A 22960-nucleotide genomic window follows, 5' to 3' on the forward strand; every position below is an offset into this window, starting at 1 on the left:
CTGAGAAGTCTTGTGGTCAACATGCAAAAGAAGGAAGATGGACCCTTACCTAACATCATATGCAAAAATTAATGAAAACGTATCAAGAAACTAAATGTAAGACCTAATAAAATAAAAAGTCTTAGAAGAAGATACAGGACAAGAGCTTCATGATATTGGATTTGGCAGTGTTTCCCTCAATGTGAAACGAAGGAACAACAAAGGTTCAGCTAACAAAAAAATAAACAATTTGCAGTACATAAGTTAAAAAAAAATGAGAATTTTGTCAAAAGCTTTTTCTGCATCTATTGAGATGATCATATGTTTTTTCTTCTTCAGTTTGTTAATATGGTTTATCACATTGATTGATTTGCGTATATTGAAGAATCCTTGCATCCCTGGGATAAGTCCCACTTGATCGTGGTGTATGATCCTTTTAATGTGTTGTTGGATTCTGTTTGCCAGTATTTTGTTGAGGATTTTTGCATCTATATTCATCAGTGATATCGGTCTGTAATTTTCTTTCTTTGTAGTGTCTTTGTCCGGTTTTGGTATCAGGGTGATGGTGGCCTCATAGAATGAGTTTGGGAGTGTTCCTTCCTCTGCAATTTTTTGGAAGAGTTTGAGAAGGATAGGTGTTAGCTCTTCTCTAAATGTTTGATAGAATTCACTTGTGAAGCCATCTGGTCCTGGACTTTTGTTTGTTGGAAAATTTTTAATCACAGTTTCAATTTCATTGCTTGTGATTGGTCTGTTCATATTTTCTGTTTCTTCCTGGTTCAGTCTTGGAAGGTTATACCTTTCTAAGAATTTGTCCATTTCTTCCAAGTTGTCCATTTTATTGGCATAAAGTTGCTTGTAGTAGTCTCTTAGGATGCTTCGTATTTCTGCAGTGTCTGTTGTAACTTCTCCTTTTTCACTTCTGATTTTATTGATTTAAGTCCTCTCCCTCTTTTTCTTGATGAGTCTGGCTAATGGCTTATCAATTTTGTTTATCTTCTCAAAGAACCAGCTTTTAGTTTTATTGATCTTTGCTATTGTTTTCTTTGTTTCTATTTCATTTATTTCTGCTCTGATCTTTATGATTTATTATCTTCTGCTAACTTTGGGTTTTGTTTGTTCTTCTTTCTCTAGTTTCTTTAGGTGTAAGGTTAGATTGTTTACTTGAGATTTTTCTTGTTTCTTTAGGTAGGCTTGTATAGCTATAAACTTCCCTCTTAGAACTGCTTTCGCTGCATCCCATAGGCTTTGGGTCGTCGTGTATTAATTGTCATTTGTTTCTAGGTATTTTTTGATTTCCTCTTTGATTTCTTCAGTGATCTCTTGGTTATTTAGTAACGTATTGTTTAGCCTCCATGTGTTTGTATTTTTTACGTTTTTTTCCCTGTAATTCATTTCTAATCTCATAGCGTTGTGGTCAGAAAAGATGCTTGATATGATTTCAATTTTCTTAAATTTACTGAGGCTTGATTTGTGACCCAAGATGTGATCTATCCTGGAGAATGTTCCGTGCGCACTTGAGAAGAACGTGTAATCTGCTGTTTTTGGATGGAATGTCCTATATATATCAATTAAATCTATCTGGTCTATTGTGTCATTTAAAACTTCTGTTTCCTTATTTATTTTCATTTTGGATGATTTGTCCATTGGTGTAAGTGAGGTGTTAAAGTCCCCCACTATGATTGTGTTACTGTCAATTTCCTCTTTTATAGCTGTTAGCAGTTGCCTTATGTATTGAGGTGCTCCTGTGTTGGGTGCATATATATTTATAATTGTTATATCTTCTTCTTGGATTGATCCCTGGATCATTATGTAGTGTCCTTCCTTGTCTCTTGTAACATTCTTTATTTTAAAGTCTATTTTATCTGATATGAGTATAGCTACTCCAGCTTTCTTTTGATTTCCATTTGCATGGAATATCTTTTTCCATCCCCTCACTTTCAGTCTGTATGTGTCCCTAGGTCTAAAGTGGGTCTCTTGTAGACAGCATATATATGTGTCTTGTTTTTGTATCCATTCAGCCAGTCTATGTCTTTTGGATGGGGCATTTAATCCATTCACGTTTAAGGTAATTATCGATATGTATGTTCCTATGACCATTTTCTTAATTGTTTTGGGTTTGTTTTTGTAGGTCCTTTTCTTCTCTTGTGTTTCCCATTTAGAGAAGTTCCTTTAGCATTTGTTGTAGAGCTGGTTTGGTGGTGCTGAATTCTCTTAGCTTTTGCTTGTCTCTAAAGCTTTTGATTTCTCCATCAAATCTAAATGAGATCCTTGCCAGGTAGAGTAATCTTGGTTGTAGTTTCTTCCCTTTCATCACTTTAAGTATATCATGCCACTCCCTTCTGGCTTGCAGAGTTTCTGCTGAGAAATCAGCTGTTAACCTTATGGGAGTTCCCTTGTATGTTATTTGTCGTTTTTCCCATGCTGCTTTCAATAATTTTTCTTTGTCTTTAATTTTTGCCACTTTGATTACTATGTGTCTCGGCGTGTTTCTCCTTGGGTTTATCCTGTATGGGACTCTCTGCGCTTCCTGGACTTGGGTGGCTATTTCCTTTCCCATGTTAGGGAAGTTTTCGACTATAATCTCTTCAAATATTTTCTCTGGTCCTTTCTCTCTCTCTTCTCCTTCTGGGACCCCTATAATGCGAATGTTGTTGCGTTTAATGTTGTCCCAGAGGTCTCTTAGGCTGTCTTCATTTCTTTTCATTCTTTTTTCTTTAGTCTGTTCCGCAGCAGTGAATTCCACCATTCTGTCTTCCAGGTCACTTATCCGTTCTTCTGCCTCAGTTATTCTGCTATTGATTCCTTCTAGTGTAGTTTTCATTTCAGTTATTGTATTGGTCATCTCTGTTTGTTTGTTCTTTAATTCTTCTAGGTCTTTGTTAATCATTTCTTGCATCTTCTCAATCTTTGCCTCCATTCTTATTCCGAGGTCCTGGATCATCTTCACTATCATTATTCTGAATTCTTTCTCTGGAAGGTTGCCTATCTCCATTTCATTTAGTTGTTTTTCTGGGGTTTTTTCTTGTTCCTTCATCTGGTACATAGCCCTCTGCCTTTTCATCTTGTCTATCTTTCTCTAACTGTGGTTTTTTGTCCACAGGCTGCAGGATTGTAGTTTTTCTTGCTTCTGCTGTCTGCCCTCTGGTGGTTGAGGCTATCTAAGAGGCTTGATGGGAGGCTCTCTAGATCCGCTTTTGAGTCTTGGAAAATTCTTCAACATCTGCTTCACAAGATGAAGCGAGAGGAATAACACCTTGCTTCACAAGGTGAATAATTTAGAATTGAGAACCTTAAGTTCTATGGCAGCTATAATGTGACTTTAATGCTAACATCCTTCCTATGCTGGAAACCGTTCTAAGCACTTTTCAAGTATTAGCTCATTTCATCCTCACTACAACCTTGTAGGGTAGGTTCCTATTTTCTAGACGAGGAAACAGAAGCTCAGGGATGTTATGTAGCCTCCTGACCCTAGGACTATTGGTCACAGGGGAGCACTCAGTAGACACAGGGTTGGCACCTGTGCAGTCTGGCTGCAGAGCCGCCCTTAGGTGCTGTGGGATGATGTTGCACGTGATGCTCCCGTTCTGTCCCTGCTCCGGTTCTATGAGCCTCTATGGCCCCTGGAGGGGGGGGGCGGTGTTTGGTTAGAACCATGTCCCTCTCTCAGGATGTTGTCCATCACCTTCCAGAGTGTTCGCCTAAGAAGATCCATTTGAGAAATCCCTTTAGTCCCTGAAATAATTGTGCTTCTTTGGGGGCATTAAAAAACAAAACTAAACAAAACATATGGACACTGGGATCCTCTTTCCCTATTTATATTGGCTCCTAAAAGCAAACTTATGGCTACACTGTGCAAGTGTATAGAACTTCATGACCCGTATTTTGTGTGCAAACTTCACTGTGGGCTCAAGATTTCATTCCTATTGATCATTTTCCTTTCACTCCTTTTGTTTGTTTGTTTTTGCTCCTGGGTAATTTCATATTGCTGTTTTCTGTACATCCTTTAAGATTTAGGGTTCTAAATCCCTCCCAACCCTTTTTTCTTAAACAAAATGGGATGTAGATGAAGACAAACAGTATATTGATGAAACAGTAAAAATATAATCGCTGTTTTCATTCCAGTCATACATTTGGTTAACACTTAGAATAAACTGTCAAGACGTACTTTACCTGACTTCATGATTATTCTAAGCCTGAAAAATTTGTATATTCATATAGAAACATTTCTTATTTTATAGTGTTAATGATATTTCTGAGTCATTTTGAGAAGTACAGTGAGATTCTATAGAAAACAGTCAGACTTTGTAGGCTGGCTAAGGTTCAGTTTTCAATTCTTCTTCTTTTTAAGTGGATTGTCACAGAGAAGCTCAGAGTCAAGCAGAATGACCAAGCATTAAATGCTGTCTGAAGAGCATGCCAGGTTATAATTTTCCTTTTACAATACGTAACTGACAAAGAACCTGCTTTTACTAAGCTATTTCCTTTCAGAACTGATGTGATATGTTCTTTTTCCCTTGAGCAAATATATCCTTTAATTATAAGGCCTCATTAGCTATTGTACTATTTCATTCCCAAATATTTTTTCTTTTGCCCCCAAATGTTTCCAGTGACAGTAGGATAATAATGTGTGTGCTGACAGCTGAGAGAGGGTTCATTTCTAAATATATAGGGATTTATCCTCAGCATGCATATCATGACTCATAACACCTCCTCAAGGCATTCTTTCCAAAGACCCCTTCTCACCCACGTTGTACCTCTTCCTACCATTATTGCTACTCTTGCTAAGAGTTATTGCTTACTTTGGAGAACAATTGGAGCTTCTTTAATAAAGCATGTTCTTTGCTGAAATTTCTTGCTCGACATATTATCCTAGAGAAGATAGACTTGCACAATTAGCTTGTAATTTGGCTACCTGAAATACTTATTTTGTCCCCCAAACTGGTCTGTACTCATAGCATGGAGAAGACATAGTCCATCGCTGGAAAAACTGGGCCAGCTTTCTATGGAGATGGTTTGGCGGCTGTGGGCATGGTGTGATTTCAGGGCGTAGAGCAGTCTGTCCACCCACCCCTGGAATTCCTTTCACTGAGGATAAAGCTGTTAAAAGGCTAATGCTTTTGGGAGAGGTAATACATTGACTTAAAACTCACTTGAGGCTGGGTTTCCACAGGAGAAAGAACAGCGCTGGCAATGTGCGCCTGATGGAAAAAAGGACATATATTGTGGGCTGGGCCAGTGCTTCTCGACTTGAATGTACATCTGAATCATCTCTTCAAATGACAGGTCTGACTCAGAAGTTGCAGGCGTGCCTCTGGATTCTGCATTTCTGAGATGCTCCCGGTGATGCCTGGTGCTGGCCTGGGGGCCACAGTCTGAGCAGGGAGGGGCCGGAAGGACTCTCTGCTCATCAGCCGGCCTCCCTGGGGAGTGAAGAGCAGGGCGTAGGCTGAGCCAGAAGCAGGGCGGGCAGTGGAGAAGATGAGGTCCGGGGCGGGGGGCAAAGCCTGCCGTCGCCAGTGATAACAGACACTATGCTAGGGACACACAGACCTGGAGACTGGGGCAAACATCCGCACAGCCAGGTAACTCTTTGTGTTCCTCCTGTTGCCGGCTTTCTTGGGCATGGTACGCACAGGGTCAGAAAATCAGGCTGTGCGGCAACTTCTGGCTCTGGCAGGACAACCAGGGAGGAATGACTCCTTGAAGAAAGGACCACACTCCTCCTTTGGCCCCGTCTGGCCCTGTGGCTGCCTGCACAGCTAACTGCATAACAGCCTGGGCTTTGGAATCAGACGTGGGTTTGAGTCCTGGCTTTGTCACCGACTCTCTGTGACCGTAAACACGTTCCGCGTCTTCTGCAAACTTTAGTTTCTGCATCTATGAAGTAGAGAGAATATTAGTACCAAAACACTAGGGTTATTGTAAAGGCTACTAAAACACAGGGGCATTAGTACCCGGCACATCATAAATCCTCAACAAATGTTAGTTTTTCTCTCCCTCCTCCTTACTATTATTGTAATAATTCGACTTGACGAATCCTTCTCACAGGTGTCACCTCTCCCTCTTTTTCCTGTGACTGCAGCCACCTGCTCCGTTTTCCTGTTTTGTGGCCCTGCATTTCCTCAATCTTGGGGCACTAATCCCAGCAGATAGAGCTTCAGGTTGTGGACTGAGCCGCAGGCCAGCGAGCAAAGCGGAGGAGCCCGGGTTTCTAGCTCGGGGACCGCACTTGGTTGGCCTTGAGCTGTCTTGGGGCCCCACTACCATCAGGTCCCCACGTCACACCTTAGCAATGGGGTCCTCTCCACCTCTCTTCTCCTTCCCCGGCATTTATGACAGGATCCCTCCGGTATATTCACATAAAACTCTGGGATTTCGCGTGCTTCTTGGGGAGTCAAATGCACAAATGCAGAATCAGCGTGCACCCTGAGAAGTGAAACCACCACGGAGGGAGCTACGACCTCTGCTTGGGGTGTGAGGGGAAGATTTCACAAGGCAGCAGCCTTTCCACTGGTCTTTCAAAGATAAAAAGGAGTTCGTTGGGTCAGTACTAGGCCTGGTCATAACATGACCAACCGTCCCACTTTGCTGGCGACTAAGGGCTTTTCTGGGATGCAGGATTTTTGTTACTAAAACCAGGACAGTCCCAGGCAAACCAGAATGGCTGGTTACCCTATGAGTTCGTCATGATGATCTGTCTGGATCTTGAGAGTCTTGTTCTCTTTCATCAGTTATCTGAGAGCCTGTAGTCTGTGGCTGGGACCCTGATATCTAATTCTAGAACACGGGGAGACTTCCTGCCTGGAGTGGCACCAGCTCTCAGAGTTGCAACCCTTTTGTCCCTCTCCTGGGTGCTGGGACCTGTCTTGATTACCTGCTTCAACTGGGTCAGTCTGTCTTTAAGTCAGTGCTTCTCAAAGTTGGTCCTTGAATCCCTGTGCTAAGAAGGGGGACCCAAGCTTGGGGCTTCATGCCGTCTTGAAATCCTTAATAACTTTATGTTTGAGTTTGTGTTTTGTGAGTGAAGTCCAGTCCATCACGGAGTGTGTGCTGCCTCATGGGCCATCCTGCCTCCCAGACAGGTTCTAGGCCACCTGCTGCCCCAAGTCCCGGTGCCTCGATTCCTCCAATCCTCTTCCTCCCTGCCCCCACCCTGCCACCCTTTGCCTGGGGTCTGGGAGCAGGTGCAGGGAAGGTTGGCTGCATGCACACCGTGAGGAGGAGGGGCAGGGCGGTGCTATCTCCATCCCAAGCTAGCAGAGCAACGGGTGACTTGACAGGGATGAGCCTCTTGTCCATCCTGCATCCGGGTACCAAGCTCATCCCAGTGTGGAGGTTCCAATCCCTTGGGGATCGTCTGTCTGTGTGGGTTGGGCGGTGGGCCCATGAGAAGGGGAGGGAAGGGGAGATTGACTTTACCCTTGACCAGGGCACGGTGTGTCACATCAACCCAGCAGCGATCGGGAAGGGATCCTGGCATGTGCACAGCCAGCAGCAGAGTGGGGTCCCTGTGCGGGTCTGCATTCACCCTTGCCCAAGGGAGTGCAACATTAAATAGCAAATAAAAGCTACCATGATAGGTCAAGAGAGAAACTGTGGAAGAAAGGAAAAAGCATATTTTAGTAGCTTTAAAAGCACTTTTTTCCTGCCTTTAACCAAGGACCCCTGTGTTTTCATTTTGCTCTGAGCTCTGCAAATTGTACAGCTGGCCCTGTTTCTAGGCCTCACTGCAGACCTACTGAACTGGAATGTCTTGAATTGTAGCCTGGGGATCTTCACTGTGACACACCCCCCGGGGCTTCTAACGCACACTTAAGTCTGAGGGTGCAGCAGTGACATTTTGCCCCTAGTTTGGCCGAATGTCCAGAATTGATCTTGTCTTCTCTCAGCCACTGTTGTCCTCTATGGCCAGTGTAGGTAGCCTGGGTGATAAAAGAAAGAACCCAACCCCTTTGAAATCGCAACCTCCACCACCATTAATTTCCGACTTCGCAGGAAGAGCAGGGCCAAATTGGCCTGGACCAGGGTCCTCTCAGCATCAGCACCTCTGCGTTCCTGGCTCAGCAGGATTCCCAGTTCTTCTTCCAGGCTCAAGACAGGGCCGCACCTGCCTGTGTCTTGGAAGGAAAGTTTGGGGGCAGGACCAGCCTTGGTGCATGACATACCACATTCCCTTCCTGCCTCAGTGGTGTTCCAGACATACGGACTCCATTGGTTTGTGTCCCTGTGTGAGGAGGACGTGGAGAGGGGTCCACCCTGAAGAGACATGTCACACGGATGAGATACAAACAGATGTATAGTTTTGAACCACTGAGATTTTGGTGTTGCCACTGCAATGCAACCAGCCCACCACAATGGACCGGGCTCCGTTCTAATGACTGTGACTCTCCAACCATTTTCAAGTCCTTAACTGTAAAGCAAAAGGTGGGCGCACAGAACTTCCCTCATTGATTTCCTGGAATGGGGGAGAAAAAAGCAAGGATTTCCTTTTAGAAGTCCCTAAACAGAAACTTCGATTCTGATGATGAGATAGCCCCACGTGCCCATCCTCAGGCCTTTGTGGCCTCCCACCTGAACCAGCAGTTTCAGGAAGTGACCCGTCGCAGGCTTGGCTCATGGAAAGGTCTTGCCACTCTGAAAGGAACACCGAGAAAGGAAGGTGCCAGAGGTTACAAGGTCATGGAGATGTAAGGCTGGAGCAGGATTGAGCCATCCAAATGGATAGTTTCAAGCTCAGAGTGTTTTCCCAAATTTGGGGTGGATTTACTCCCTGGGGCCCATTAGTTGAATTGCAGTTCAAGTGGAAGCAGCTCTCTTTCCTTGAAAGTCTGGCAGTGAAGGGACCCACGTGTCTTAGCCAGTGGGAATGAGGAGAAAAAAACCCTCTCCATTACTGGCGGCCCAAACCACAAGAAAACAATTCCTTCTGGGGTGCCTGTGCACGCTGGTGTCTGCATTTATAAGGATCACCCCGGTCAGGGCATCTCCCCGCCTCCTGAACAAGAGGCCACTCCTGCTGCCAGCCTGGAACCAGGACGCACGGTGCTCGTGGACATTTCGAATGGTTCCTTGAGATTTTTGCCAAGTCACTTGACCAGGACAGGAGGCAATATATATTTTGTGATGACTAAAGGCTGATGTTCCATTTAGCTTTGTATTGTCTTATCTCCTTGGGAAGCAGTTGTTGGAGGATTTTAGAGATATGGTCCCTACTTGGAGATGAGTGCACAGCATGTTATGAACTGTGCCCCTCTCGTGCTTTATTCTTCTATTTCCCCTGTCATCCTCAATTCCCACTCCTGTGCCCTGGCCCTTCACAAGCATCTGTTCTAACATCTTTGCTACTTAATCTGAAACACACTTGTGCCCTTAAGACACACTCACTTCCACGGGTTAGGTCCTCACATGTGCCGGGCTCTGTGCTGAGTGCTCTCCGGGCATCGGCTCTTTTACCCCTCACACCAGCCCTCTGTGGGGCGTGGTCACCAACATTCCTCCCTCCATCTGGGTCACGCTGCCAGCCTCTATCTGGCCCCTCTTCTGGGTGGTGAGTGTGAATCAGGAGCTGGTCATGCACGGCTCTGTCCTGTCCCTTGAGAGCAGGTGTCCAGAGGCAGGCACATGCCCTTCTCTGCTTCTCCTGCCTGAGCCACATGAACCACCCGCCCGGGACATCTCACCTGGCGGTCACCGTCAACAGACACAACCTGTGTCCTCCAATATAAGCTTCACCAGAAATAAAGGCGATATTTTGTCCCCATTGCCCTTCTTCCTTTGTCTTACTTCTCATTTGGTTCTGAGCCAGATAGGGAAGAGGGATGCTTTTTATTGGGCCCTTTCAAAAACTCCCACTTTAAGTACTATTATTATTCCTTTTTACACATGAGGGTACCAAGGCATAAAAAGATGAAGGGAATCGCCCAGATTGCACAGCTCAGAACCTGGAGCGAGACATTCTGGCCCCAACACTGGCCATGTTATGTTCATGTTATGAAGGTTCATTGATAGTGTCTGTGTATCTATTTCCTTGCTTCTCACCACTACATGGTTGGTATTTGTATGGTCATTAGTTAGATTGTCTTTCACGTTGATTTTATTTAATAGCATATTGCCTGGGGGAGTCAATAGAATATTGCCTGGGGGATTTTATTTAATAGAATATTGCCTGGGGGAGTCATATACGGGTGTAAATGAGGTGCACCAAAAGTTACATCAGATATTTAGAACTTATTTTGCATTTTTTTCCCAGAAAAATTTATAAATAAGGAGCTCTAAGCTATGCCTTAAAACCCACTTAGTCCCTAGTGTAGTTATAATGGCGTCATATTCCACATTTGCAAGACGGGTGGTATAAACATTATGGTATAATCCTCCCCCCTCTGTGTAGCTTCTGGGGTATGGGGAGAAAAGGGGCCCCGGATTGGGGAAGAAAGACCAGGGAGTAAGAGAGTGGGGGAGGGGCAGAAGTGGACCCCCAGGAAGTGAGGGGGTGGGCAGGCCATTGTGTGGCATTTGGATGATGGAACTTTGGGCCTCCACCCACTCTCCAGCTCCAGACTCTCCTTTCCAGAGCCTGGCCGCTCATCCCCATCTACCATCTTCAGATCCAGACCTCATTCCTGGCGAGGTGGCCAGATTGCTTTTAGTGGGATGGTTCCTGCTGGCACTTAAGGTGTTTTTCCCACGTCAGTCCCCTTCTCCGCCAGTGGGCAGAGCGGGTGTGTGCTGCGCCCCCGCCCACCAGGCGTGCCTGGAGCTGATTAGCCCTGTTCTTCCGTTTAACCCACCTGCGGTGGAGGATCTGTCTGGCTGCCCTGCCCACTTCCCTGGCTCGTGTTCCGCTTCTCACCCACTCTGGGGCGGGCTTGAATCCCTGCCCTAGTTCCTAACAGTGTCTTGCCTGGAGGAGCTGGATTTCAGGAAACTGAGGCTCAAAGTTCAGCTCACTCACCCAAGGTCATGTGGTTCCCCACTGATTCTGAGCCAGGCACAGGACTCTCCAGTTCTCCTGATGCCCGTCAGCCCGGCCACACTGCTCTCCGCTGCGCAGCCACTGTCCCTCACCCACCCCACTCTGACCCTTCACACCCAGGCCTCCCCATTCGCCCTGCTATGAAGGATGCCTGCTCGGGGTCCTTGCGGGAGCCAGAGCATTAAGTGGGAGCATTTGGGACACAGGAGGCCATCTCACGTCCAGATCCGAGAGTTCAGCTGGGGATGCACCTTTTTATCACAGTGAAAGTGACTTTGAGCATCCCGTTTTTTGCCAAGTAAGTGCAATCCTTAGGGTTTTGGCCGACTACCAGCATCACCCTGATCCAGGCCAAGTGCGGGCCCTGGCCTGGCCTACAGCTACGTGTAGCCAGAGTATTCCTGCTGCAGTTCGTGAGTGGGCAGGATAATCAAGCTCACATCCTGTATTTACAGGTCATGTGCACTCGAGCCAGAAGTATTTATTTAATTACTCCTGGGATGGGTGTTTTAAAGAAAAAGTACAGTGTTCCAGGAAGCATCAAACACAGATATCTCACTGAAGAGGGGGAAATCTGCATTGAGACCTACAGTTTCCACAGGACTCAGCAGGCTCCAGAGGGCCAGGATGAGGCTTCAGTTGGGTCACATTGAGTTGAGGTGGTGGTGAGGTATCTCAAGTGATTAACGAGGCTGTTGGGTCTGAAGTTTATTTGAGAAGTCTGGGCTACAGGTATAAATCGGGAGCCAGTGGTGTAAGATGGAAATACTGTGGAGTGAGGTGAGAGAAGGCTGAGAACTGAACTCTGGGTGAACTAGAGGAGAGGTGAGGAAGGGGGATACTCCACCCTTTCCCGAAGTGTGGCTGCATCGGGAAGAAGGAGGTAGGTGGACCTAGAGGAGGGTTTGGATGGAAGGAGAGGAATTTTCTTGACTTCGGATGGAAAGAGTCAGTTGAAATCTGATGGCTGGAGGGTATTATGCTTAGTGAGATCAGTCAGACAGAGAAAGACAAATACTATATGTTTTCACTAATAGTTGGAGTCTAAAAAATGAAACGAGTGAATATAATAAAATAGAAACAGATTCACATATACAGAGAATAAACTAGTGGTTACCGTTGGGAAGGGGGTGGGGTAGGGGCAAGATAGGAAAAGGGGATTAAGAGGTACAAACTACTGGGTATAAAATAAATAACAATCAAAGGTGTAAGGTGCAACATAGGGAATATAGTTAATATTTTATAATAACTTTATAAGGAATATAATCTATAAAAGTATTGAATCATTATGTTGTACACCTGCAACTGATAGAATATTGTAAGTCAACTGTACTTTAATTGAAAAATAAATACATAAGGTAAAAGCTGATGGGAAGGATCCAAGAGAAGGCAGGAGGGGGATGAGATCCAGAGCACAGAGGGAGGGGGCTCCTGTTCCATTGGTCCAGAGGGAAGGGAGGAGGAAGTGCAGATGCAAAAGTGCTCATGGATTTGGGATGGGAAGGCAAGGGATTCCTTTCCGGTAGTTCTAATTTTACTGGTGAAAGAGAAAAAGTCACCTTTGAGGGTGGAAGGAGAGGACGTGGGGTAGTGGGTGAGGGTCTAAGGATCGTAGAGAATCAGGTTCAGGAAATGGGCAGAAGCAAAGGAGGCAGCACAGTGAGAATCACAGGTCCCTCTGCGAGGACAGAGCTGTGGCTGAACGCTGGCTGCTGCAGCTGGTGATGACACAGTCAGCCCGGATCCTGGACTCAGTATGTCCCTGCTGGGGTCAACCACTGTCCCCAGAAGCCAGAGGGGGCTGTCATATTTGTTGTTTCTAGAAACAATTCTTCCGTGTCCCTGCCTTTTTGTATCATTTGCTCTAGATGCAAAATCTCGGAAGGAGACATCCAATTCACTGAGCCTGGGTCAGGTACCTGTGCTGCCTTACCTGCCAGGGAAGCTGGAAAACTGGCATTTTCAGCTTCTAAAGGTGGAGGTGCATTCTGCTCCCGGCAGGATTCATAAGGTGGGAAGGGCATTTGGATCCTCAAAAATCTAACAGACAAAAGACAAAACCTCCAACAGGGTCTTTTCTCCAGCCTCCTCACCGGGAACTGGCAGTGATCTTTCTCAGGGTGGAGGTTGATGCCTCTTCAGGTGCATGGTCTCTCTCCTTATTTGGGTTTGTTATTGTGACAACCAATAAAATACCCCAGATGGTGATACCATCCATTTGGAGAACTGCCACGCTAGGGGATTTAGTGTTCAGAAAGTAAGGACAGCTTTTGGCCAAAGGGCAAGTTCTAAGACGAATATTTAATCTATAGCCCAGCTGATTTGAAACCACACTTCAGCCTAAAGCTCATTCCAAAAAAAAAAAAAAAAAGCTGACTAATAAAAATGAATATGCTGAGTCCATTTAAGTGACCAGCATTATGCCTTACAGATATGCACAGCTATTGTCAAAAAGGTCTCCGAAGTGCCCTGCCATTAATAAGAGCATTGGAAACACAGCCAAAAGGAAAATTTTAGCCTTAGGTAACATTCTGATTTAGCCATGGATGCTGAATCTCAGGAAAGATGTCACAGGGAGAAAGGAAGAGATGTGACTAAAATTAGGAAAGGACCATTATGAGTGCAGGCTAGAAATGAGAATACCTTTTAGGGAGAAAGATATTGGCCAAGAGGAGGACTTGAACATTATGAAGGATGTGGACTCATTTATGAAAAGTGATGATAAATGACATCATTTAGAATCTGATTTAGGGTAAATCCTCATTGAGCAATACTTTGCTGAACTTTATCACAGTGTGAGTCACCTGTAGAAATCAATATATTTTTTAGGAGTTGTTGAGTTAGAAAAATTTAGATAGATTAAAGGAGGAATTAGATAACTTGGTTTGCTCGTTAACAAAAGTTGAGTTAGTTAAATCTCTTTGCCTTGGAAGAACAAGATTATCATTTCCCTTGTCCCATATAGTTTGTCAGACAAATTCTTAGGCTCTTTATCAGTTCAGTGAGTGAACTAAATGTCATACCCAATTTTATTATAAATTAGCAAAAAAAAAAAAAAAAAAAAAAAGCGTGAATGAGGGAAAGTGAGTTTTATAGGGAGAATCAGGTCCTGGACAAAAAAAAAATTCCCTGAGAGTTGAGTGTAGCTGTAAAGCATTGGATAAAATATTAGACTTCATTGTGAAATTGAGCTCAGTTCTTGGATTCCAATGGGCTTCAACTTATTTAAAATCACCACCAAATCTATCTGTAAATTGTTAGTTGTGGATAAAATGCTCTTGAGTAACATATGTTAGTTTCAAGCTCTGCCCTTTGAGTCTGCTTGGGGAATAATAACGTCCACAAGGACTGAAAACCATGCTATACGTCTTCAATCACTTTTTTCCTCCAGAGTTAAGAATTCATCAGTCATAAATGTTTTATGCAAATGTTTCACCTTCTCCTTGTCTTTTGATTTTTTTCTTGAAATCTTCCATTAAAAAATAGCGGGCTTGTCATTTTCCAAGTTATTGGAGTGATCCAAATCTTTAGACTCGATTTTGGTTCAGGATTTTTATTTCTCAGGTTATTGTAGTTATTTTTAATGAGGAAGCGAGGTATTTTAATTCTCTTCCCCTTTCCAGTTCCTACCCTAATCCTTGCCTCCTGCTGACTTGAATCTGAATTCCTTAAGAAGAACCTAGGGAGTTGTGGTGTTGGTATTTAAATTCTGGGCAGGCTGTCATGTGGGATAAATGGTAGAAATCTGTGCTACCCCAAAGGGTAGGTGGGGGAATTATGAGAAAAAGTTTTCAGGACAGCGAGGAAACATGTAGTGGCCAGAACTTAGCAACGCAGTGGGTCTCCTTTCCTCTCAAAAGGAGATTCTAGGGTGAAGGTTCTTACCCTGGGTGAGAGATAGACCTGGGACCTCTTGAGTCCCTTCCTGTAAGTTTCTGGAATGATCGACCTTCCCTCAACGGTGAGCAGGTGCTTTTGGGAAACAGTAAGAGGACCTGAAGGACACAGTGACTTTCCTCCTAAGCACTCTCTTTTTGATGGTGCCAAGTTCTGGGTTTTATAGGACAGGGTGATGATAAACCCGAAAGAAGTGCCCTCGCCAAGCCATTGGCCGATGTGCTCTTTGCACCAGGATTAAAAGGATCCTTTTTCAGGCCAGCTGAGTCATATTTTCATCACTGGCCTTGATTGTTTAATGAGGATTGTACTTCACTTTATAAGAAGTTTTCAAACAAGTTTACTAAAACGGAGTTTAATTCCACTTGACCTGCATATTTCCTTCTCAATTAAAAAGTTTCTATAGGGACTTCCCTGATGGTGCAGTGGTTAAGACTCCATGCTCTTAGTGCAGGTGGCCCAGGTTCAATCCCTAGTCAGGGAACTAGATCCCACATGCATGCTGCAACTAAGAGTTTGCATGCCACAACTAAGGAGCCAGCCTGCAACTAAGACCCAGTGCAACCAAATAAATATTTTAAAAAGTTTTTATAAAATTAGCTCATTAGATAAGTTTTTCAAATGGGCATCAGCCTTAAAGGAACTATAACTGTTTGATTCCGTATCTTGGGACTTATTTTTCTTAACTCTTATTTGTATTTTTACATGGATAGCAGGAACGTTTGTAATTTAGTTAATAAAAATAAGTGTTTCAAAATGTCTCTCCATGGGTTACTTATTAATGACAAAGTTAGAAAGATAACTTTGTAAAGGGGAAATCTGGTGGACATCTTCTCAAGCAAGTGATCAAACATAGCATCACTGATAACAGGACAACCTGGCATCCCGTGCTCCCTGGCATGATGCCATGAGAAGACGATGTCCCATGGGTAGTAATCCTGCCAAAATGTTTACCCTGAATCAGATGATGAGAAAATAATCAAACACATTCAGATGGGGGAACATTCTGTTATGGAAAGATGCCAATGTCAGGAAAGAAAAATCGTGGGAGGACTGCTTTAGATTAAAGGAGACAAGACACTTGGCAAGTAAATGCTATATATAATCCTTGATTGCATCCCGGATTGGAGAAATGCAATGGGCAGTATTAAGAGAATCAGGGTAATTCTAATATGTACAGTGTGTTATATAAGATTTTTGTATGAATGGTAAGAGTTCCTAGGCATCAAAATGTTGAGTTTATGTAGAAGAAATGTCCATGTTCTTGGGAGGTACATGGTGAAATATTTAGGGTTGAAGCATAATGATGTCTGAAACTTGCTTTCAAAGGTTAAAAAAAGGTGTGTATGTGTGTAGACAGAGAGAGAGAGAGAAAGTACAAATGTGGCAAAATGTTAACATTTGGTGAATCTAAGCGAAAAGTGTAGGGATATTCATTGTACTGTTCTTTGAGCTTTCCTATAGGTTTGAAAATTATGCAAAATAAAAAGTTGGAAGAAGCAAATCAGGAAACACTGCATTGTGGAACAGTATGTTTATCAAATTAGAAGGCTATGATAATAGATTTATTTCACATTATAACTTAGACTCTTTTGGAGGAGAGAGTGCTGTTTAGTTGAGTAAGAAGCTAATTTTGGATGTGACTTTAAATACATGTGCATAATATTTTGCAGTTTCACATGTCCCATTTATTAAGTTTCATTTCAATTCAATGACATTTATTAAGCATCTACTCTGAGGAAACAGGAGTGATTGAGACACAAAGATGTAAGTCTAGTGGAGATGACATATGAAAACACATATATGCCACAGAGCATAGTAAGTGCTCTTTTAGATGGAGGATGTAAAATTTGTATGAAGTGGATATTACTATCCCTCACCTATGTACTTAAATATCTTTTTTGATTGTTTTATGTTATTATTTTATGGACAAGGAAATAAAGTCGCAAAATGCTTTAGTGATGGACTTAGAGTCACATGGCTGGTGGGTGGCAGAGCAAAGATGTGCCACCAGGAGTTGATTCTCCTCTGCCATTAGCAGTCCACCACTGAGCATGGCACCCAACGGTGCTAACTGGTGCCCACTTCCCAAACTCGGTGGTGACTGCACAACTTTAATATTCATCCATTCATTCATGGCGTTTATTGAACAGCTACTACCTGCGTCTGGGAAGGCCATGGAATGAAATAGATGCTGGGCTGTAGGAGCTGGAATCTCAGAGGCTTCAGCATGACGAGCTTGAGGATCAGAAAGGGCTGGCTTGTCTCACCTGCTCCCCCTGAAGGCTTTGGAAGTCAAAGTACCTCTTGCTGCACCTTTTATGATTATTATCTGCTTCATTAAAACATTATTTGAAAGACTACTTTGTACCTCCATCTAAATGCTCATCGGCAAAGTTCAAGCTATCTTTAGCTTGTTTCAGAAGCATGTGGAGAGAGGATGACAACTCAGTCCTTCTCGGTCACTTTTGCCTCCTTACCTTAACTCCCAAATGTTATTTCTCCGAAAATGCACAACTTGGCCTTTGCTTTTCTGCTTCTAGTGACTCCATTGCCTGGTGCTTTCTTGTTTCGTAAAGGGCCCTCTTTTACATCCATGAGTCTCAAGTGTCACTCAGGCGTGCTTTGAAGTATGTTGAGTGATCAAAGAGCAAACATAAGTAACTGATAACAGGGGTTTAACAGAAGGAGCCATTTAGAAGGCACAGCATTTAAAATTATCAAGTAGAAGAGAATAAATCCATACCTGTTGGTTTAACATGCGTGAACCCACTGTGAACCCACTCCGGAGGCCGCCTCTCAGCACCATTTTGAAGCTATACATCGAGGGGAGATTGGCTGCAGAGCTGGAGTGCTTGGCAAGAAGCCACTGCAAGTTGCACCACAGTGGTAGGGAGAGAGAAACAGAGTCTGTCACTGCAGATGGACTCAGCAAGAATGAAAGGCAGCCTCCCAGTGTCAGGGCACATAATCCTGTGCTGAGGAATCTCAGAATCAAGTTCCTAAGATGAAAATGGGAGGGAAGCATTTTGGAGTGGAAAGTCCTGTCTGGTAGGTGCTGGAAGATGAGTTGGTGGAATCCCAGAGCTTGTTAAATTAGGTCCGGGTGGCAGGTTTATGTAACATGCAGAGGGGACACACTGCGGCATGCCTCCCTTTGCTGCTAGATGTGGGATTTTTAACTGATGTGCTGCTTTAAAGGGATCACATGTTATCGCAGAACAGGATGAAACAAAACAAAGAGAGGTTCCCTCTGAGCTACCAAGACTGTTTCATTTATGGGGATTTGTACTAGCAGAAAGTGCAGCTTTAGAAACCAGTGCGCTCAAATAACCATTGAGATGTATTATCATATAGCTCCCTACCTCTGGGCTCCCTGTAATGGACTTTTAGCATATTTGGAAGTAATGATGTTTGGAACTTCTTTGACAGTTATTTTCCCCAGGATGAAACAGGTTAAATATTAAGTATCTATCAGGTTCAGTGGCATTGCTAATGATCAGTGAGTAGAATATACAAAGGTGCTGGACTTTTACACCTGCAAGATGTGGGCACATTATTTCACCTCTTGAAGTCACACTTTCCTCATCTGTAAAGTGGGATTAATAAAATCCCACTTTCATGGTGAGAATGTTTGTGAGGTGCTTGACATAGTACCTAGAACATAGTAACCATTAGGTCACACACTATTAAATAAATAGGGTTTTTAGGGGACATGATGTGATTATAGGATTTTGATGGAAGAGATTAAGAATGTTTTAAATGATTCCTGTACCCAAAAATGTTCCATTTGTATTCTCTCTTACATATCTAAAAGCAGTCTTATTTTGATGTGGTCTAAGAGAGATGTGCAGTCTTAAGGGAAATATATTTGTTCTGATTTTCTAAACTGGGAGTTCTTGGATTTCCTATGAATTCCTTCACTATGTAATAATGGTACATGTATTCTGGAAATTATTTCTCCTTCCTTTAGGTATTGCTTTATGGTTTTCAGAGTACCTTACAATTCCTAACTAGCTTTTTTTTTGTAGCATCTTTATTGGAGTATAATTGCTTTACAATGTTGTGTTAGTCTCTCCTGTATAACAAAGTGAATCAGCTATACGTATACATATATCCCCATCTCCCCTCCCTCTCACATCTCCCTCCCACCCTCCCTATCCCACCCGTCTATGTGGTCACAAACCACCGAACTGACCTCCCTGTGCTATGCAGCTGCTTCCCACTAGCTATCTATTTTACATTTAGGAGTGTATATATGTCAATGCTACTCTCTCACTTCATCCCTTCGTCCCAGCTTACCCTTCCCCCTCCCCGTGTCCTCAAGTCCATTCTCTATGTCTGCGTCTTTATTCCTGTCCTGCCCCTAGGTTCATCAGAACCTTTTTTTTTTTTTTTTTAGATTCCATGTATATGTGTTAGCATACAGTATTTGTTTTTCTCTTTCTGACTTACTTCACTCTGTATGACAGACTCTAGGTCCATCCACCTCACTACAAATAATTCAATTTTGCTTCATTTTATGGCTGAGTAATATTCCATTGTATGTATGTGCCACATCTTCTTTTTCCATTCATCTGTTGATGGACACTTAGGTTGCTTCCATGTCCTGGCTATTGTAAATAGTGCTGCAATGAACATTGTGGTACATGTCTCTTTTTGAATTATGGTTTTCTCAGGGTATATGCCCAGTAGTGGGATTGCTGGGTCATATGGTAATTCTATTTTTAGTTTTTTAAGGAACCTCCATACTGTTCTCCATAGTGGCTGTACCAATTTACATTCCCACCAACAGTGCAAGAGGGTTCCCTTTTCTCCACACCCTCTCCAGCATTTACTGTTTGTAGATTTTTTGATGATGGCCATTCTGACCGGTGTGAGGTGTGGTTTTGATTTGCATTTCTCTAATGATTAGTGATGTTGAGCATCCTTTCATGTGTTTGTTTGCAATCTGTATATCTTCTTTGGAGAAATGTCTATTTAGGTCTTCTGCCCATTTTTGGATTGGTTTGTTTGCTTTTTTGATATTGAGCTGCATGAGCTGCTTGTATATTTTGGAGATTAATCCTTTGTCAGTTGCTTCATTTGCAAATATTTTCTCCCTTTCTGAGGGTTGTCTTTTTTGTCTTGTTTATGGTTTCCTTTGCTGTGCAAAAGCTTTTAAGTTTCATTAGGTCCCATTTCTTTATTTTTGTTTTTATCTCCCTTTCTCTAGGAGCTGGGTCAAAAAGGATCTTGCTGTGATTTATATCATAGAGTGTTCTGCCTATGTTTTCCTCTAAGAGTTTGGTAGTGTCTGGCCTTACATTTAGGTCTTTAATCCATTCTGAGTTTGTTTTTGTGTATGGTGTTAGGAAGTGTTCTAATTTCATTCTTTTACATGTAGCTGTGCAGTTTTCTCAGTACCACTTATTGAAGAGGCTGTCTTTTCTCCATTGTATATTCTTGCCTCCTTTATCAAAGATAAGGTGACCATATGTGCGTGGCTTTATCTCTGGGCTTTCTATCCTGTTCCATTGATCTATATTTCTGTTTTTGTGCCAGTACCATACTGTCTTGATTACTGTAGCTTTGTAGTATAGTCTGAAGTCAGGGAGCCTGATTCCTCCAGTTCCGTTTTTCTTTCTCAAGATTGTTTTGACTATTCGGGGTCTTTTGTGTCTCCATACAAATTGTGAAATTTTTTGTTCTAGTTCTGTGAAAAATGCCATTGGTAGTTTGATAGGGATGCATTGACTCTGTAGATTGTATTGGGTAGTACAGTCATTTTCACAATGTTGATTCTTCCAATCCAAGAACATGGTATATCTCTCCATCTGTTTGTATCATCTTTGATTTCTTTCATCAGTGTCTTATAGTTTTCTGCATACAGGCCTTTTGTCTACTTAGGTCAGTTTATTCCTAGATATTTTATTCTCTTTGTTGCAGTGGTAAATGGGAGTGTTTCCTTAATTTCTCTTTCAAATTTTTTGTCATTAGTGTATAGGAATGCAAGAGATTTCTGTGCATTAATTTTGTACCCTGCTACTTTACATGAGGTTGGATCATTTTTTTCCAAGGATGGGTAGACACTCTGACAGCGTTAATCTGAACCCAGGGAAGCAGATTTTTCAAGATCAAAGAGCAAGTGTTTGAGACAAAACTGGCTGAACTTAGGGTTTTCAGTAATTGGTGTGACAATTCTTCCTTCCACAGAGAAGTAAGCAAAGGGGCTTCTTAGAGCAAAGGATAATCTCTGTGACCAAGATCAGTGGTTCTCAAAGTGCGCTTGAGAACCCATGGGGTTCCCAAGACCTTTCAGGAGGTCCACAAGCTCTTAGGTCCTTTTTCCTATTACAGATCTATGGGAGGCCAGATTTTCTTCAAATACTTCAACAAAAACAACATATTACAACAAACTGAAGAAGTGGCTATGAGAATCCAGCTGTTTTCTATGAAGGCAGACATTTAAAGAGATTTTAAAAATGTAAATCAAAGCCACTCTTCTCACTATAATTTTTATGTTTTGGAAAATGTAGTATTTTTTTCATAAAATATGGTATTTATGTTAACAATTAATGGTTTATTATTTTAAATGAATTAGTAATATGTATTTTAAAAATTTCTCAGCCTTAATTTTTAATATGGTATTTCTTAATTAATAGACATAGCCCACATAAAGAAAAACTTTTTAAAGTCTTCCATAATTTTTAAAAATGTGAAGGTATCTTGAGACTAAAATTTGAGAACCAGTGTCCTAGAGATTTTGGCTTCTAGTGTCGAGTTGGGAACATCACAATCAACTAGTAGCTCTGAGACTTTAAAAAATATATATGACTCTTACCATACTATTGTACATGAAAAATATAAAGATGAAAATCCCTTATTTTTTTTTTTTCTCTAAGAAATAAAAGGATCCCACAGGGTCTGAGTACTGCCTCTCTCTCTAACTAGATGAGCTCATTGTTCAAATGGCTCTACTGGGCTAGTTAATAAGGTGGCAGAGTCTTCTTCTGAAAGTCACTGTTGAATCTCTTCCTTGGGGTTGGGGAGTGTGGGGTGGGGATAATCCTCACTTCTTAACATGTTAGCAGATTTGTTTAACACCCATGTTCATTGTCATGACCAATGAACTCATACTAGGCTCTTTGATAAGCATATAGACTCTCAGGGTTCACAAGTCAAGCCAGATATAAGTTTTGAGAGAAAGCGGTGGGAGTGGACTGCAGGGACTCCTGGGGTCCATCATGGAGGCATGTTGGGATTCAAGAGTGGGAGGATGAAGAAACTGGACCAAAGCCGCGTTTCATCTCTCCCATACCTTTGCATTGTCCTGGCCATGGGCAAAGAGTGATGAGGATGAACAAGAAAATCAGTAAGAGGGAGAGAAATCAGGAAAAGAGGGGGTGAGTGGAGCTGGCACAGGAGAAGGAGGTGCTACACTCTACCAAGCAGCCGCTCAGGTCTCAGTTCTGCAGCCGTGAGCTCTCCAAGATCTGGAACCAGGGCTGTGTCACTCCCGGGAGACGCTCAGGGCTGTACTATCGGCTCTTGCTCCTGGAAGAGCTTAGCCCACGATGATTGTTGTTTGACATCAGACTTCTCTGAATGTACACACTTGAAGGTGCTGTGTAGGCTGGTTGAAATTCAAGGGTATAATGATTAAGATGTGACAAAAATTAATGTATAGATTCGGTGGAAAGAGAAAAAATGATTATTTTGGTTTTGAGCATGATAAGCTTGAGAGGCTGCACCCAATTAGAGATGTCCAGTAGGCAGTTAGAAATGGGATCTGGATCTTGGGAGAGGTGTGGCTAGATGTGTTGCCTTGGGAACCAGCATCATATAGAGATGATGGAGGGTGTGGACAGATGCGGCGACTTGAGTAACTGTATGTCCTTTGCTTTATCAGCTTTTCCAGGTGGCCTATATTTTAATCAAATTTGCAAATTCTCCTCGCCCTGATCTTTGGGTCTTGGAAAGATCCGTTGACTTCGGAAGCACCTACTCACCTTGGCAATATTTTGCTCGTAAGTAATCTAGCCTACCATGTTATGAGGGGTTTGAATTATTGGCAGCAGATCAAGACTGTGGGTTTAAGTAGAAAATTAGTCTCTCAGTGTGGCTAGT

The 22960-nt window shown here is 42.9% G+C and overlaps 1 protein-coding gene across 3 annotated transcripts in view; it reads left to right on the top strand.

Annotated features, from left to right (window-relative positions):
- The window catches only part of LAMA3 (laminin subunit alpha 3), a 244295-nt gene that overhangs the window by 40434 nt on the left and 180901 nt on the right, over positions 1 to 22960 (top strand). For all 3 annotated transcript variants that reach the window (XM_068563501.1, XM_068563499.1, XM_068563500.1), the window contains exon 3: positions 22743 to 22860. In XM_068563501.1, coding sequence (XP_068419602.1) covers positions 22743 to 22860 — 118 coding nt within the window. The remainder of the gene's footprint in view (positions 1 to 22742; positions 22861 to 22960) is intronic.

This window comes from Eschrichtius robustus, chromosome 14 (genome assembly GCF_028021215.1).
Source record: "Eschrichtius robustus isolate mEscRob2 chromosome 14, mEscRob2.pri, whole genome shotgun sequence".
Lineage (NCBI taxonomy): Eukaryota > Metazoa > Chordata > Mammalia > Artiodactyla > Eschrichtiidae > Eschrichtius > Eschrichtius robustus.